This window comes from Apteryx rowi, unplaced genomic scaffold, assembly GCF_003343035.1.
Source record: "Apteryx rowi isolate R43461 unplaced genomic scaffold, aptRow1 scaffold_107, whole genome shotgun sequence".
Taxonomy (NCBI): Eukaryota; Metazoa; Chordata; class Aves; order Apterygiformes; family Apterygidae; genus Apteryx; species Apteryx rowi.
This window is the reverse complement of record NW_020447275.1, coordinates 1,713,188-1,731,152: the sequence shown is the minus strand read 5'-3', so window position 1 is coordinate 1,731,152 and position 17,965 is coordinate 1,713,188. Positions and strand designations below refer to the sequence as shown.

Sequence of the window (17,965 nt, the reverse complement as noted above, 5' to 3'; positions counted from 1 at the left end):
ATCTGCAATGAGTTTTATGGCCCATATGGACACTGCCCTCTAGCCTTAGGGAAGGAAACAGTGAAGTTTTCTTGTAAGCTTGGGAACTGTAGAGTTAACTGAATCTTTGAAGTCTCTTCCATTGCTATTAGATGGTTGAGAAATATTTTTGCTTGTTTTTGTGGATTATTTGGGGGGGGAAATTTTCCCCTTGTTAACATTCAGGCAACCTAGATTTGTTTCATGCTGTAACCTTTGCATGTCCTGTAAACGAGCAGGGGTGAATATGCTTCACATGCTAAAATAGCATGTTAAAGGTTTCCATCACTATTTAACTATAGTGAGTATTACCTTTCTGAGCAGAGCTGAGCCCTTTGTGCTTTAAGAAAAAAGAATGTTTAGACCCGATCTTATGAATAATGGGCTAATTCAGAGTGAAAATCTTTGAATTATACATGAATAGCTCTTGAAGCTGTGGTATAATGATAGTGCTCTGAATCTTAGATGTGTAATGCTTTTCTAAGTGGCTCCAAGAATGATGAAACTATCATCAGATAAATGTGAGGGAAATACTGGGTCTAATGAGGTTACAGTGGCATAAGGCAAGAGAAGGATGTGCCTAATTGCTTATGTAGAGCTGATTGTTCCTCTCAAGTCAGAGGTCAGTGCATTTTGTAATTCTGTGGTGGGTAGTATGGTGCTTAGCAACTCTTTCTAGATCTATGATTATTGCTGGTATTTCACTTTTAATGATGATATCCAGTACATACTGTGCCTGTTTTTAAAAAGAAACATCATTTTTGTGCGAAGGAGGCAGCAAATGCAGTAGATTGCTTACGTTTTATAGTAGCTCAGCTGATTAAACTGATACTTCTGAAAGCTTTGGTCTCCCAGTTTATTGCTGGGTATAATACTGAGTATTGGAAAAAAACAAAATGAAACAAATGAATATGTAAAATGCTTGCCTTTCCAGTGGAGGTAGTGGATCAAATTCTGGCTTGATTTGTCACTTTCATGATGGTAGGAAGGTGCAAATAAGGATGATATTTTTGAACCTGGTGTACACTATTGCTAGATGGTCATAACAGAAAAATAATGCAGACAAGTAAAAATAGTTACAACAGCTACCTATGAAAAATGTTCACTTTAGTTAGTATTACAAATACAAAACCACAGCATTTGTAATCTTTAGATATCAAATACCTAAATTATTCTTTCAGAATTGAGATTCCTGAAAGATTACAGGTACATATTAGTGTGGTTTTTTTTCCAGTATAGTTTTGTGAGTAAATTAATAAATATATCTGGTAAAGTGGGTGTGTGTGTGTTTGTTTGTTTGTTTTGACTATGTACAAGGAATTGGTAGAAACAAATCAGGAAGATAAAAAACCTTTTCTTTAAAAAAAAAAAAAAAAAAAACATGCAAAGCCAGGAGCTAATTCAAAGTGAAATTTGATAGGAAAATTCAGGAATCATTCTGTGAAAACATTTTTGTTATAACTGAACATATAGCACATATAGCATGTAAATATGTCCTAGGAGAACCCTGCTTTGAGCTGCACTGGTTCATTCACTGCCATGGGCAATATAAATGAGGATTTTGACACTGAAATCTGCAATCTGGAAGTTTTTTAAGTGTTCAAATAAATAATAGCTTCCCTGTGATTTTTCTTTTATGTGTTACATTAAATTTATGTAGTATGTTGGGCATTCCCTCCTGCCTTTATGAAAGTCAGAAAGCAAAATGAGCTGCTGTGATGCACAGCACTTACTCTGCCAGGATGGCTATTTCATTTCTGGATTTGGTTTGCTTTTTTCGTGTTTCTTTTCTCTCTTTCACGCCTGTCTGTCTGTTTTGATTAGTGCATCCTGTCCCATTTTTATATGTAACAAGCAACTACGTTAATGCTGGCCAACTAAGAAAGCAGCACCATTTGTTGGGCAAGAAGCGTCATTTCTCAGCATAGCACTTGCTTGTCTGACAGGAGAAGAAGAGTTCATGCAGAGCAGATTTATCTTGGTTTCCCTGCACATTAAAGAGAAAGGGCAGAAGGAGGAACAAATGAGTTTCAGCCAAGGAACCCCCCAATCTGACAACACTTCCAGGCTATGCTTTGACAGCACATGAACTTTATTGTATAGAAGTCATTTTGGCTTTCCTCAAGATACAGATTTATGAAAGTATAGTCTCTGCTATGGTTTTCTTGTTTTCATCAAGGTGAACACAGAGATTATTGTTGAAGCAGAACACTGTATAACTGTACTTGCTCTTAGTGACCTAGTCTGGCGTTAGCAATAGTCCCTGTTTTGATGAAAGTTTGGACTAAATCACCTCCAGAGGTCCTTTTCTACCAATATTTCTAATTGTCTCCCTTCCCTATAAACAAATACCTTTGTGATTTTGCATGTGCTTGCACCCATGTTGATGGACGCATAGCCACTTTGAGGGCAGGCACACATTGGGAAATGGCTTACATAATACTGACAGCTAGAATATACTTCAGGTTATTTGGTCCTAAAAATAGACCAATAAATGCTTTGTCTTCACTTTTCTTTCCTTTAAACCTTCTGCTTTTTTAATAAATTCCTTTTGAGGAGAGTTTCATCCAACAGTGATTTTTTTTTTTTAAACAATAGAGTTCTAAATTTCTAAAAGATGTATTTTCATATTTCATTATAACTATTTTATTAGTGCTTCCTAAGCAATAATTCTGAGCAAGAACATTTTCCATTTATTGATTTGTGCAATACTACTTTCTTGTGCCACTGTTCCAGAAATAAACCTGTACTCAGTGGTCTAGTTTATTGATAAATGCATATTTCAAAAATATCAACTGTTTTGGTCTTTTTAACATAAAATGTAGATCACTTCAAATAATAAATGCAGAAGCAGGATTTGCTTTAAGTCTAGTTCTTTAACCGTTGGAAATCCTGTTTAATAAGTACAGATTCTGAGGTTAAACTCCCTGTCTTTGGTTTCTGAGTCCAACCAACCTTTGAAAGGTTGTGCTGCCATCCTTAAATTAGAGGAAGAGGTGCTCTGCAGTGATCTTAATGGGCTGTTTGCAATTGCAGCCCCACTGCTGGCACCAGCCTCGTGAATGTTATTGACATGGATATGACTTGTGTCAGACCAGTGGTTTATCTAAACTGGTATCTTGCCTTTGAAGGCATGTATAAAAAAATCACAAATAGAGACGATGTTCCAGTAGTGTGTCAGTTCCATTTCCTGCCAGCATGTTTATAGAGGAAGTACAGGCTTCTTGTGGAAGCCTTATATTTAATTAGGGTCAGAAAATTTGGCTTGAGATTTCTGTTCTTCTAAAGACCTCCTGCCTGATCTTGGTCAGCTCTTCAGATCTGATCCCACAAAGGGCAGAGGATATTCTTTAAACTTAGTGTGTGAGCAATATGTCTGTTTTTGTATGTTGAACTTGTAAGTCTCCTAAATGCTTTATAAAATGAAAACTGGACTTTTTGTATCCTGTTTGTAAACTAGGGACAGAAATATTTGTTTTCTATGCCATGTACCTTTTCCTGTATGTAATCTCATTTGCCGTTCAGTTACTGAACTCATTTAGTTCTCTCTGATTTACTGTACAGTTCTTTTTAGCATGTTTCCTAGTTTGCAGATGTCTTATGAAGAAATTATTAATTTATTATAACAGTTATTTTAGAATAATTTAGAAATGTGTGTGTTTTCTTGTTACCCTAGGTACTGTAAAGATCTCTCTGTAAATAATTAGTTCATAATTCTTTCCTGTACATACAAGTTTATGTAAAAGAAGCAAGAGGAAATAACATTTGCTCAAAAATCTTTTCACAGCAAAATGTTTGCATACATAAATACATGGTGAGTGCAACGTGATGTATATAAATACAATTTGATTCTTTTCTTGTAAGATCCAATTATTGGGGATTCATGTACTACATAGTCAAATACTTAGCTAATGCTTTGGAGAGCTGACTCACTATGCTTATGCCTTTAATTTGCTACTGGGTAGACTGTCACATTCGAATCTGTAACCAATTTATTCAAGAATAACATTGTGTGTTTACTATTGTCAGATAGCAGTATCTTTCTTCATGTTCAGTCTAGTGCTCGTGTTTAACGAGTGGTCATATATACCAGTTGCCTCTCTGAAGCTTCCCCGATTAAACATAGCTTGGTAGTAAATAGTCTTTTCTTCTCCTTCCCCTTTACTTCCCCTAATTAACTCATTCTTGATTCTTTTGAGCAGTGAAATCATAAAAACTGCCATTTTGTTCTGTCTTCTTTAATTTCTTTATTCTGCCATAATGTTACTGTTTCAGTGGATTGTAATGACTGAGGTTTTCTCTGTTGGGGTGTCTAGAAATATTTACTCTGTCCAGTTTTGAGAGGAAGCTCAGCTCTGATCTGTTCTATTGTAGATTCTGTGTTTAGACAGGATAGTCAACAGGCTTTGATCCAAGCCTTGTGTTCAGCCTGAATATACCCTTGATTTTGCACTTGCAAATAGGGTTAGGAAGTATATTTCTTTTCCACAAAATCATTTTGAAGGTTGTGAAGCTGAAGTAAAATTCAGTGAGGCCCAGATGGATACTCAGAGCTGCACTTGGAATGCTTTGCTAGTGCTATTGCAGAATCCTCCCCCCCCGCCAAGGTCTGGAGGATCAAGAGGAGGGATATACTTGAGGATCTATAGCCTCCATCCCAAATGATTTGTACTTGTTTAGCTTCTCAGAAAGAAAGTGATAGCTATGTCTAGTTGAACTGAGAGGGTTCATCAGTATTCATTTTAGCATCTGTCCATAGGAACAGATCAAAATGGTTAGAAACTGTTCAGCAGAAAGCTAATGGGGATATAGGATAGAGGAATGTACGCCTTGTGCTGCGGCCTTCCTGTTAAAAGATTCCACTAATTGCTGGATGGGAACAACAAAAGGTCTCAGCTTCATACGTCTCATAATGTATTGTCATTACTAAATCCAGTGAAATCGAAGGGATTTTGAGTTGTTGGCCCATCCTTTAGAAACTGAAGTTTTAAATAGGTATAACATGACACTATAAAATGCATGAAAGCTTAGATTTGTTTATCATACATCATGAACATTAAGCAAAATTTTTAACAGCTCTCCTATTCTTTGTTTATCCCATATCTTTTTCTCCTTCCCTTGTTTCAGTCCTGGATCTTTCAAATTTTTGCATAGGTAGTTGACACTTTGGATGTTTAAAGCAAAGAAAGAGAGACATCATAGTGCAATACATGTCCTCCTAAAGTATTTTAAATTTCTTAGCATTTAGATGAATTTAGATGATAAAATCAGATTATCCACATTCTACATGATAGTTTAGATTACAGACTTCTAAGAGCAAGGTACTGTCTATTTATAAACACCATCTAGAACATTTTAGGTGCTAACAGAATACAGGCATTGATAAATAATCATTTATAGGGTGGAAATGCCAGAGATTTGCAATTTTTGGTAATCTCTTTGTTTTCATTTCTGTCATTTTGTACCTCTGCGCTTCATCTGAGACATGATCACATCAAAGTTGTGTATTCACTGGAAGGACTGGTGTTCTGGAGGTTATTTCAGTCTTTCTCTTTCCTCCTTGTCCTCATTGACATGAGTGGATAATACAAAGAATTCCTTTTCTTCTTGGCAGGTGTGCAAGGGCTTTTTCATCAGTTTGCCTCTGTCTGACTTTTGGGAAAAGCAGTAGAAAACCCTGACACTGGCAATAAAGACCTCCTTTTTGGCACAGCCTGCTCAGTTTCTTTGCTTCCTTTGACCCTGTTCTTGAACCAGGAAACTTATAACTATAGATATGGCTGGTTTATTTTTATTGCATGGTGAACCATCCTTCTAGTAGGTGGATGGAAGGACAAGGAGTCAGTGAGGCAAAGAAAGTGAGAACACAGGGAGAAATCCAACTTGAGTCATCATGGTTGTGCAGGCTTGGAAGGGCTTTCAGACAGTACGTGGGTGAGGGTAAAATCATTTTTGAACTGTGGCTTGCAAAGATACACACACACATGACCTGATATATATAAAAGTGTATGTGTGCTTACATTTAGAGTAATTTTACGTATGCATGCATACATAGATTTGTGCATGCACGCACACGCACACACAAACATTAAATAGCTAATCCTGTATTTGCCACAAACCATCTACAGTATCAAGTATCTTCACTGTTTTTTGTACAAGGTTATAATGCAGTAAAGGTTTACTTTTTGTTTTTTTCACTTTTTTTCTTTCTCGCTGCATCTTCCATTCCCTTAAGTGGGATCACCAGTGGAACCATTCATAATGCATTCATAACACACACTACCAGTGATGCACTCTTCAGAATGCTGAAGTTGGTTTTTCTTTTCTAAATATGTTACCTACTAGTGTAACCTTTGTCCTAACGCCTAATAATATGTGATGTTCCTGACAGCACAGGATGTGAGTGCAGATGTTATACAAGCATCAGAAACAGCAGCCTCAGCACAATTTGCTTAGACTGTATTGTGCTGTTGGAGGCATTCAGTGTTGCTGCAGATCTGTGTTTGCTTTGAAGTAATTAATTGTCTATTAAGGACCTAATGCTTTTCAGTACCTTTGATCAATAATTTGAGGAGAATTTAAATCTAGGCTGGCAAAGCTTGCTGAAGAAACATAGATTTGTGGAGTTGTGAATAATCCAGGTTTTCTTCCATAGCAATCTGGATATTCAGTAAACTAGAATTAATCCAGACAAAATGCATTTTTATAAAACTAGATACAGGTTTTATATTTAGTAATAAAGCATGTGGATTGCACTTGCAGCTTGGCAGACTGTATCCTGGGAAAGAATAGCTGCCAAAGGAAGACAAGCAAGAAGAGAGGATCTCTGTTACGCAGTATATTGTATAAAAGGCCGTTACTGAAATACTTGTGTTCCAAACTTCAAAGAGGATATTGCAAACTTTTGAAGAATTCAGAAATATTTGAAGAGCAGAGGATCTGAAGACCAGGAAAAAATACAGAGACATAAATAGTTCAGTTCATTTAACTTATCAAAGATAAGGTTAAGAAGTGTTTTGATGAGGACTGACTTCTAAAAGAAGATAACTGGTAGTATAGAAGGCCTGTTGACTGACAGAAAAAGGTGTAAAAATAAACAAGTAGCTGGAACTAGCTAGACTAGTTCAGACTATAGGTTATACATATTAAAAGGGATGGTAATTTACCATTGGAACAATTATCACCGAGTTGCAGTGCATTCTGCATCACATGAAGTGCCTGTCTGAAATTGTCATCCTACCAAGTCGATAGAAACATTCCTATGGATTTCAGTTAGTCTAGGGGTTTGTTCTTTCAAGGTTGGATGGACAGATTGTTTATTTGTTGTTAATATTACTGTAGCTAAAGCAGAATTTACAGGGTTGGTGCAGAAACGGCCAAATAAAGTTCTGTGTGCTGCAGAGGAGTCAGTAATTCCTTGTGGCCTTGAAATCTAAGAACTTGTGAATCATCAGTCACATCTCCTCTTATTCATCTCTCTCTTTTCCTTTTAACCTGAAAGTTTTTAAACACTTCTGCAGTGCAGAGCTGCGTCTCATTAGGTGTTTGTACAGACAGTGCTGTTCCTGAGGGTGTTTCCATTTGTGCTTCGCAGTGTGGCAGTGGCAGTGACAGCAAGTATGGAAAAGTACAGCAAAGCATGCTAAATTTACAATTCAGTTGTCTTTTAATGCAAGTTGACAGCTGCTAGCAAAAAGGGTTGAAATGGTATGTTCAGAGACTTCTGCTACAGATCACAGTCTGAAAAAATCCCATTCCCCCTTACAGCTCCCTCTAACAGGATTTACTCAGCTCTGTTTGGTGTGAGGAGCACCATATTCTGTTACTGAACTAGCTCTTTGTAATGCTTGCTAATTCTCCATCGGACTGCCAATTAACAGGCATTTCAGAACACCAGCAGTATATAGGCTTTTATTATTTATTATATCTATAAATGATAATATTACCATTTATATTGGTGCAGAAATGCATTTTTATATTACCAATGTAGTAATATATATAAGCACTGTATCTTAACTAAGAGCTGAAGTACATTTGCAATCTGATGTTTTAACTTGTTATCCTGAAGAAAAAAATGAAAAGCTTGTATTTTCATTTTTCCATCTTCACAGGTGATTTACAATAATAAGGAGGTAAATACTTTCTTCCTGACTGTGCAATTCAGAACCCAAGGAATTTTTATTTCCCTCTTTATATTTTGCTCTGATCTTATAGCAATGTATGGCAACGTACTAACTCAGCAGACATATTTAGGCTTGTTAACCTGTTGTTCTTCCTTATGTGTACACTGCTAGATCTACATGTGAGTTTCCCAGGTTTCTGAAACTTTGAAGCATTGGTTGGCAATGACAATCTCTGTGTATTAGGGGATACAGCATAGTATGGGACTCAGATTTATCTATTTCTGAACCAGTTCTGTGTCCTTGGGAAAGCTGCATCCATTTTCTTTATCTATCCAGTGACTTTGTTTAGTTTTCAGTGTCTCTGGGGCATGGGCATGTGTGTTTTGTGGGTGAGGAGGGCAGCAGTGAGATTCTGATCATGGTTATGATCTCTTGGAGATTCTCTAGTGCAAATGAATTATAAGGCAGTTCCACTTACTAAAATTGGCACATAAAGATGAGCAACTAACACCTTGATTCACATGTTTAAACACCCATTTAAGGCATCCAGGTGCTGAATGATGTGCCAAAGAATGGCACCAGTGCCTTGCATAAATATATTCCTCTCTGAAGGAGATAAGAAATCTGCTGTTTGTTTGGGTTTCAGTGACAGACTGAACAACTCTGAAATAATAGACTCTAAAATAAAGACTGAGGAAAGTTGAAGAAGTCCACAAGTGTTAACATTTTAAATATGCATCTGCTGGAAATTTTTAGTGAGCATTGTTTTGTTATGTGGAACTCAGAACTGTCTCTCTCATATTTAGAGTTTTATATTCTAAAATTTGTGTGTTCTGATTGCTTGGCATCCTCAGAGTGCACTGGAACCAAGGTCTGCCTCTCACAGAAATGGAGATGCTGCAGACAGAGGTGCAAAGGCTTGAAGGAGACACATATATCTTGCCCTTCTCTCTTGCTGATGCTCACATGCTTTACACCTTGCATAGCCCAGATATCTGGGCCTCATTCTGGGCATACATTTGAGGCAGTTCAGATGTGAGCATTCAGAAGCCGGGTTGGTTTTGCGTAGTGAACTCTGTCTATACTGATAATCAGGACTACTCCTTTCTAGGCAACAGCTCTTTCCCAGGTAGTTCTGACTGCTTAAAACAAATCAAGAGACATGGAGCAGGGGAGATGTTAGTACTTGGGAAGTGAGATGCTTGCCTTGCAGGCTGTTTTAGTCCTGTTTAAGTCTCAAAAATATTATTGAATATGAGCCACTGAGCTTTGTTTCTTAGAAAAGATACTTTCTGCAAGTGATTCTCTTCTCAGTAACTCCTTGACACAATGGCAGCTAAGTTTTTTGCTGTTGTCTGAAGGAATTGATGGCCCAGCTGCTTTTCAAGAGGATGTTCAGAAGATAGGAAGTCAAGTGGAAATTCTCACTATTGGACAATCGAGCCACGATGAAGATGATGGAGAGAAAATGGCTAGTGGCCAACAACAGCAGAACAAACAGGATCTTAGAACAGCAATGCAGAAAAAAGGTAAGTAGCCAAAGCTGCCTCCTTATTCTTATTGCTTGCTTTACATATGTTGATGACTCCTTCTATTCTCACTCTCAACATTATCCTAAGCAAAGATTGGAACTCTGTGTTTCTTCTCTCTTTTAGTTTAGGCCTACTGCAATAAACAGTAGTCAGTAATATTATCTCCTTAACAGTAATGAAGTTCTCTCTTGGCCCAAGAAACAAGAGCTTTCCAAGCTATCAGGGATGTGGCTTTCACATCTGTAATGCAGTAGCACTGCTGAAGCACCAGGCAGATGTTAATGCTTATATCCATCTGTTCGCATTTTGACATTATACAACTCTGGAAATCACATACTTGAGGGTTGAAGAAGAGTCTGGAATAACAACATTTAAACTAGAGTGTTAGTTTTAATTTTGCTGTTAGCTAAACTCTGTTCATGTTTTCACAATGTATGGTGTTGCTTGTAGAGGTGAAAATGACAAAACTGTGTATTCCGCAGCATTTCTTGGAAGTATACATAGTTCTCAAATGTGCTGTTTTTTTTTTTTTTTTAAGGATGTGCATGATTTGGGAGATAGATCCTGTATGTATGCATTCATGCATCTATTCCTTCCTTCCTGTAGCATTATTATCTTTCATCAGACATTAACTGTAGGAAGGAAGAAATCCTAAAATCTTCACAGAGCTTTTTCTGAAGGCAATTGCTTAGGAGTTCTTCTTCAGTGTATAGCCTTTGAAGCTAAGATGGCCTGAGCCAAGACTGCTGTGATGCTTTAAGAATAAACTCTTTGTGTATAAAGAGCAAAATGTAAGTGCAAACTTGACTCATCTAGAATACACTATTCATACCTAAATGCCAGCCTCTTGTCTGCAGAGCAGTCCTCACTAAGATTCATTTTTTCTGGGATATTATTCTGCAGATGTGAGCAACTTCATCTGAAATGGGCAGTTTTTCTCCAAGTGTGGCACTTCCTGGACATTTGAATCGGAGGCCTGTTGGCATGACTAACAAGTTCTGATCTGTGCGGTGATTGTGTTGTCTTAGAGCATGGCTCAGAATATTTATTTGCCATGCGCACTACTTACTAGTATCCCAGTTGACTTAAAAATTCTCAAATTAGGTCAGAGCTCTCTGATTTATTGCTTTGAGGGGGGCATTTCTATTTTTGATGTTTTATCCAGGTTAAGGTACATTTTTATTCTCTCTGTTTTTTGGTCCATTTTCAGTGGAAGCAATTTTTTTTTCCCCTTGGTTGTTTAATATTCTTAAATGTACAATACAACCTTTTCTTACCAAGATCTGAGTATACTCCTGATCAGAACAGACAGACCAGCTAAAACTGGTCCACTGGTACGCTTAGAGTCTCTGTGGGGGCTTTTGTTTTAACTGGGAATGCTGGGATTTGCTTATTTTTATTAACAACGAGGCTGTGCTCTGTGAGACACAAAGAAAGGTATTAAGACAAGACTGCAACTAGTGGTGTCTCCATAAAGTATTTTTACTCTCATTGTGTGGTTTGCCCCTTGATGCCAGTGGAGGAGGCTTGGCAGATAGTTTTGAGTATCCCAGGATTCATGGGAACCTTTATGTAGAGCTAGGGCTTTTCATAGGGATTTCCAATGCTGTTTCACAGCTTACAGCACACCCTTACAGCTGTGCCCCCATTGGTCTAAAGAGCATTTAGAGTCGCTGTCACCCATCAATCCTTGTCTTACATGGACTAGGAGCAAAAGGAGAAAACCACACGGGGGAGTGCTAACTGGCCTAATGGGAAAGGCCAGGTTGATTCCCATTAGATGTGCTTAACCCTGATTTGTTCCCATTCTGCTCTTTAGCAGTAACTTGTTGGAGAGAACTTTTGTATATCTCTTAGCAGAATGTAGCTCTGCTCTCCAAGGATCACCCAGAAAGTCAATTTCTGTTACAAGACAATCCAAAGAGAATATGCCACTTGCAAAGAGAAGATGCCACCTGCAACCAAATGCCAAATGTTTTATTTGATTTCTCCATCTGCTATAAATTGCCATAGCTAGAATCATTTTCTTCCTTCAGGAAATATTCATCCTTTTGATTTCAGTAGTCTTAAGATGTAGACTTCCTTGCTTGCAAATGAGTCACTAGGACAGAGCCAGACTTCCTTAAGTTTTAACACTGAATAACTAACATTTAGTTTTCACATTTATCAATTTCCTATATGTCTCTGTAAAGACTCGGAATGCAGCAATTTGGTCTTAGTTCTTTGCCACCTGAAGCTACAGCTGTTTCAAAATTTAGGGAATTAATAGATTTGATTTCTGGGTCCAAGAATAAAACAGGAGCTCTTTGAAGCATTCTTCCCCCCAGGTTTGGAGAGCGGGCTTTTTTAAGAATGACACAGAAGTTTCACCACCAAAAGAATTAGTGGTGAAATTGTTTGCACAAGTATAGAAAGTAACTGATTATGTCTGTGCATAATAGCATATGCAAGCAGCAGTTTTTCTGCACAGATGCCACCGGAGAAGATGGATTGCCAAGATTAACCATGCATATTTGGCTAGAATGTGGTTGTCATTATTAGGAAGTAATGCTTGTGATTAATGAGTGAGTGAGTTGTGCCGACTTTGAAAATCTGTTGACCCGTGAATTCAGGCTTCCCTTGCATACCAGATTCTATTGAAAACTTCATGCTGCCACACTGTGTGGTATATGTCCAGGGTGGGGAACTGAAAAAGTGGATAATGGGACCATTCATGTTGCATCTCCATGAAATACAAACATTGCATATGCTTGTGTTTCACCTTTCTACTCTCCCTCTTATTACTTTGCTCTTGTTTCATTATCCAGTATACATTTGGTGTCAAAAGTTATTTTAAAGGGATATGCATTGAAGTTATTGGAAGCAGCAACAGCATAAAAATATTTAAAGGCTTTTTAATGTCATTTTTCATTCAGTGCCAAAAAATTGAACTGAAGAATATCATTACTGATACTGACTCCAATATTTATATTTCTGTGCATTAGTTTGATTCAGTCTCTGCTTGTTGCAGACCAACACCATATTTCAAAAAACTAAATTGCATGTAAGTCTCTATGCATATCCCTGGAAGTACCAGAAGAACAATGTAGAGAGCCTAAGAAAGACAGTGAGCAGCAGCTGCCTAGCCAGCCAAGAGGACACACTGGGCACAGGGATTTAGGTAGAATTTAGGCCATCTGAATATGATTCTGGATACTTTTTTCAATGTTACTGAATAAACATTTGTTTAGAACTTGGGTATAACATTTGTGTCTATCAATTTGTATATCTGCGTGTTAGAATTCAAAATTAGGCCAAAAACTTGCCATGAAAGGCACATAGTACACAGAAAGGTTTGTGATGCAACCATTTAGCATGGGCGATGCATTATGAAGCTTCAGTTCTACGATTCAGGTCTTTCTGACTTAATTCAAATTACTGAAAAAGAAGGTGACAGCAGGTATAAGCAGGTGGAAGGTAAATTCAGTTGTGCAGAGAAATGTGATTTCCCTAAGGCTTAATTGAAAGTTCTGGCAGCAGCATTACGGCCCCATCCAGCAATCCCTTAGTCCTATGAGGAGTCCTGTTGACAAGTTAGGCTTGTTTGCACAATTGAGGGTTTGCAGAATCAAGCCCATGGATTTTTTCCTTTCCCAGATCCCCATGCAAATACATCCTGGTCCACTTCCACCTCCCAATCCAGTCTTGTCGCCCTGGATCATGTTCCTGGTAAGTACAGAAGGAATAAGTTAATTATGCCCATGCTGCTTGGCTCCAGAAATCTTTGTATTTCATTTATCCTTCTGCATCCAATCCAACTTACCAATAGTGGAAATTCTGGACCAATGTTTTTCTTTCCTTTTTTTTTTTTTTTTTTGAAAAAAATCTTGTATAGTTTGCCTCTAATATGTGGAGTTTAGACTTTGAACTTAAGTACAGGGTGGCTTCATCTGCATGATGCTCCTTGAAAAACTAGGACTGGCAAATGTCCCACCACTGACACCTGCTGCCAAGTCATCTTTGGTGTTCACGGTTCTGTTTCCTTTGAAATGTCTGAGGTTTGGGATTCTCATAAAGTCAAATTTTTAACTACTCTATGGCAGTTCCTTTGGCCTGGGCTGATACTCTGATTTTTGCATCAAATAAACATGCAAGAGAACATTTCCTTGATATGAATGTTTCTTCTCACTGTAAGACGTGCTCCTCATGAGATTGCATAGGATCAGGTAAAAGTGTGCTGTAGGAGGGTTCATATTTTAATTGTTAAGATTTCCATATAGCTGTGATGTGTTGTACACTCAGCTCCAATTTCAGGTTTAAGATTTTGTGTTGTGTTAGAAGCACTTGTCTGGATAAAGGAGGTTTGAATTTTAATCCCTAGCTGGGTATTGTTTGTGTTTTGTTGGGTACTCTCTGTAGAATGGAAATCATGATATTTCCTTTCTTGTTTGTATTTGTACAGTGCCTCACAGAAGGAACTCCTCCCTATGCCCTGTCTCACCTGTAAGCTTCAGGGTGCAACAATAAAATAAATGACACTTTGCCTCAAGTATGTATATTAGTATTTCATATAAGTGCATTGCTTTCTCCTAAGGCATTTCAAGCAGCATGAATTTTGATGAGGAAGAGGATGAGGAAGATGAAGATAGCTCCAGTTCTTCACAGTTAAACAGTAACACCCGGCCTGGTTCTGCCACGAGCAAGAAATCCAGTAAGGTGAGGGGTCAGTACCAACAAGTGAGGATTACTATGTGCTGTCTGATTTCAGAGTCCAGTCAGCATAGGCCTGGCTTTCTTGTTTCATTTTTAATATGCACTAGAGTATCTCTGAGGTGATTTGCTGTGATAACTCTCAGGGTTCACAGAAGGAAGCGATGAAAATTATGACTTGGAGAACAGAATAGCAAATATTGTCCAAACTTGAATGAAGAGGAAGGTAAACAGTCAATATTTACCTTTCTGCCTCTCACAGGCGCACAGAAAGATCTTTTGTCTCTATTGCCTTTTTCTGTGCAGTTTCCCACCATGTTTTCACTCCTACTGTCCAAAGATAAAATAAGACTTTGAGATGTTTAAATATTCTAAGCCACAAACACTAGCTAAACCACTTGATGCCCCACTGTTATCTGTACTGTACCGATTTCTCATTTCTCTTACAGCTTTCTCTGGCTTAATCTATCTCTCTCCAGCCCATTTCTTCCTTTTGTCAACAACCAGCACTGTCCTTCATTGGTATGACTTCTCAAAAGAGAAGTGTGTTGAGATGGGGAGGCGTGGGTCAGAGATTGTTCTGTGCCATTACAACACTCTGATTGTGCAGCTGCCCTGTTCCACTCTGCCAAATGTGTCCTGAGTGCTTAAGCATCAGCATCCCAAAGATCTGCTCCACGGGCCTTCAGTAGCCAAGAGCCCAACCGATTGGATGGAGAGAGATCCTTAACTTGAGAAGCTGCCCTTAAGGCCACTGAAGAATTGGAACAGAAAAGACAATATTTCCCCCCTCCTTTTTGTGGGGGTGGGGGGTGGGAGTGCAGCTGTCATCAAATGTCATTCCTTTGTAATTATAACATTGTGTCTTAAAGTTGAGGAAATCTGAGTGTTGTTTACTCTTCTAGGAAGCAGCCTCAGCCCCCAGTCCTTCCACAAATGAGCCTCTCATAGACGTTGATGACCTGGAGGAATTTGCTGTAAGACCTGCTCCACAGGGTGCCACCGTCAAATGCAGAATCACAAGAGACAAGAAGGGAATGGATCGAGGGATGTACCCTACTTATTACCTCCACTTGGAAAGGGAGCATGGTAAAAAGGTCATAAAATAACTTGAATGGCATACCAGTTGCATCTGAATATAAAAGTCATTAAAAGTCTGAAGAAGTCTGACAAGGAAAATATAATCTTACTTTTAAATATATATTCCCTTTCCCTACACTTTTCCGAAAGCAAAACAATTGTATCACTTTGTTCCACTTCCTTTCTTCATGTATATCTAATCTTTGGCCTTAAGAGAATCCATGCATGGCAGCTTAATGTGACAATCAGCAGCTGGGGCTCTTTGCATTCTGTGGTTTGAAAAGCCTCTATTTTCAATCCCACTGGAAAAGCCAGTGCAGCTTAGAATTAAACATTTAACAAAATAGTTCAGGTTTAATTATTTAAACCATAAATAATGGACTGAGTGGTTGAAAAATCATTTTCTGTTTCTGATTTTTTCTGTTTTTGCTAAGTCCCAGGTGACCTTCTGTGACTTTGGTAATGATGCTGGAAGACAGAAAAATTGCCTGTGGTTTCCTTATGTCAAAGCAAGATATAGTGTGTGCTAGCACCTTTGGCATTCTAGAATATGATGTTTTTTTCGCTGCTTAGGTGTTTCTGTTAGCTGGAAGGAAACGAAAGAAGAGCAAAACCTCTAATTACCTCATCTCCATAGACCCAACTGACCTGTCTCGGGGTGGAGAGAGCTTTATTGGAAAACTGAGGTAAACACTGATACATCTAAATTTTGTTTGTTTGTTTGTTTGTTTTTACATAATACAAATTTAATTTGAAATTAAGAAGCCTGTAAACCACTATGACTTCTTAATTATAGTCTTGACTATACCATCAGGTGGTAATTGTCTGAAAGTTTTCAGGTATCTGAGGCAAGTTTTCAAAATGTCTCAAGTACTTAAGAGACAACATCTTATTAAAAGTCAGGAGAATGGATGCTCTTAGAATGCCCGAAGGCCAGATTCTCAAGGGTGTACAGGCACCTAAAGATGCAGACAATCTAATGGGATTTTCAGAGTGCATGAGCAGATTGTGTGTAGGCCCTTTTGATATAAACACTTTTGAAGTTCTGTCTCTTAGATACTCTGAAAATCTCTTGTCTTTTGCCTTTTACTAAAGGCCGTCATTATTTACAAGTAGTGCAGTTCTTTCAGAACTACACACTTCTTTTCTACCTGTCACCCCATCATACATACATTGTTCGTATCTACCTGGTATCTCTCAATGTATGTTTAGATTGTCTATGCCTGAGCAAAGGGACCTTACCACCCCTTGCTGTTTGCCTGTGTGGATCTCAGAACTTTGTGTGCTACTGCAGTACAAAATCATTGAAGATAATATAGTATTAATATGCTCAAAGTCATATTTTGCACTCATTTGTATGATATCCATTTAAATAGTAAAAGTAAGTTGACCTTATTTATAACTTTATGAAAATCACTGTCCATAGTCTAATAGAGCTAGCAGTCAAGCAGGTAAGAGAGTAAATGTTTTGTTAAAGAATAAACATATTCTTAAAAACAAAAACCAAACCAAACCAAACCAAAACACCCCACCTCAATGTTTCCTAATTGCCTTCTTGAATTTACTAGTTTATAGGATGTCATGAGAAATCTTTGGGGTAATTATAGGGATCTTTGCTGTACTCTGCTGTACTGTACTTTTACATTTTTGTTATGCCCTGTAATCCAGGAGTTGCCATTCAGTTGTGATTTGAGATGACAACTATTTGTACTTGATATTATTTGTCTTTCTTTTAGGGCTATAATGCAGTAAAGAATAGATGGTTCAGGCAGTGTTATTGACAAAAGGCAATTTTTTTTTCCTTTTTTTTTTTGATAGATCAAATCTTATGGGAACCAAGTTTACAGTTTATGACAATGGAGTAAATCCAATGAAAACAACAGCAAGCCTGGAGGCGAATATCCTACGTCAGGAGCTAGCTGCTATTTGTTATGTAAGTACTGCTTGCAGGCAAAATATGCAAGAAAGAGCAGTTTAGTTTCTGAAATAGCATACTGCATTTCCTTCTCACTTACAATTATGTAAATCAGCATTCATGCTTTGACGTAATCGAACACCTGATCTTCACTAGAGAAACCAGGAAGTTCAGCCGAAAGTAGAGGTGAAAATCTTTGTGTGCAGAGCCAGGTTGCCCAGTTCTCACCTTCAGTCAGAAGATGTTGGAGCTTTTACATAATGCTCTGGAAGGGGTAGGATGCTTCACAGCCATGCAGGCACCATCTGAGAGAGCCTGTTGACTTGGGAGGAGAGGTTATGCAGATGGAATTACTGCACTAAGGCATGATGCAATGACATTTTGATGTTGTAAGGCAAAATGTAATGACATTTGGGAGGAGGCTTCTCTGATCCAAAACACAGAATCACGGAATCACAGAATCGCTGAGGTTGGAAGGGACCTCTGGTGATCATCTAGTCCAACCCCCCTGCTCAAGCAGGGTCACCTAGAGCACATTGCACAGGATTGCATCCAGGCGGGTTTTGAATATCTCCAGAGAAGGAGACTCCACAACCTCTCTGGGCAAC

The 17,965-nt window shown here is 38.2% G+C and overlaps 1 protein-coding gene across 4 annotated transcripts in view; it reads left to right on the top strand.

Moving 5' to 3' along the window:
- Positions 1–17,965, top strand: part of TUB (tubby bipartite transcription factor) — a 77,191-nt gene that overhangs the window by 49,230 nt on the left and 9,996 nt on the right. For 2 of the 4 annotated variants that reach the window (XM_026070549.1, XM_026070530.1), the window contains 6 exons: positions 9,503–9,670; positions 13,310–13,381; positions 14,247–14,368; positions 15,268–15,459; positions 16,016–16,128; positions 17,261–17,375. In XM_026070549.1, the coding sequence (XP_025926334.1) occupies positions 9,503–9,670; positions 13,310–13,381; positions 14,247–14,368; positions 15,268–15,459; positions 16,016–16,128; positions 17,261–17,375 (782 nt within the window). The remainder of the gene's footprint in view (positions 1–9,502; positions 9,671–13,309; positions 13,382–14,246; positions 14,369–15,267; positions 15,460–16,015; positions 16,129–17,260; positions 17,376–17,965) is intronic. The other 2 variants (XM_026070559.1, XM_026070538.1) reach the window with 1 other exon arrangement.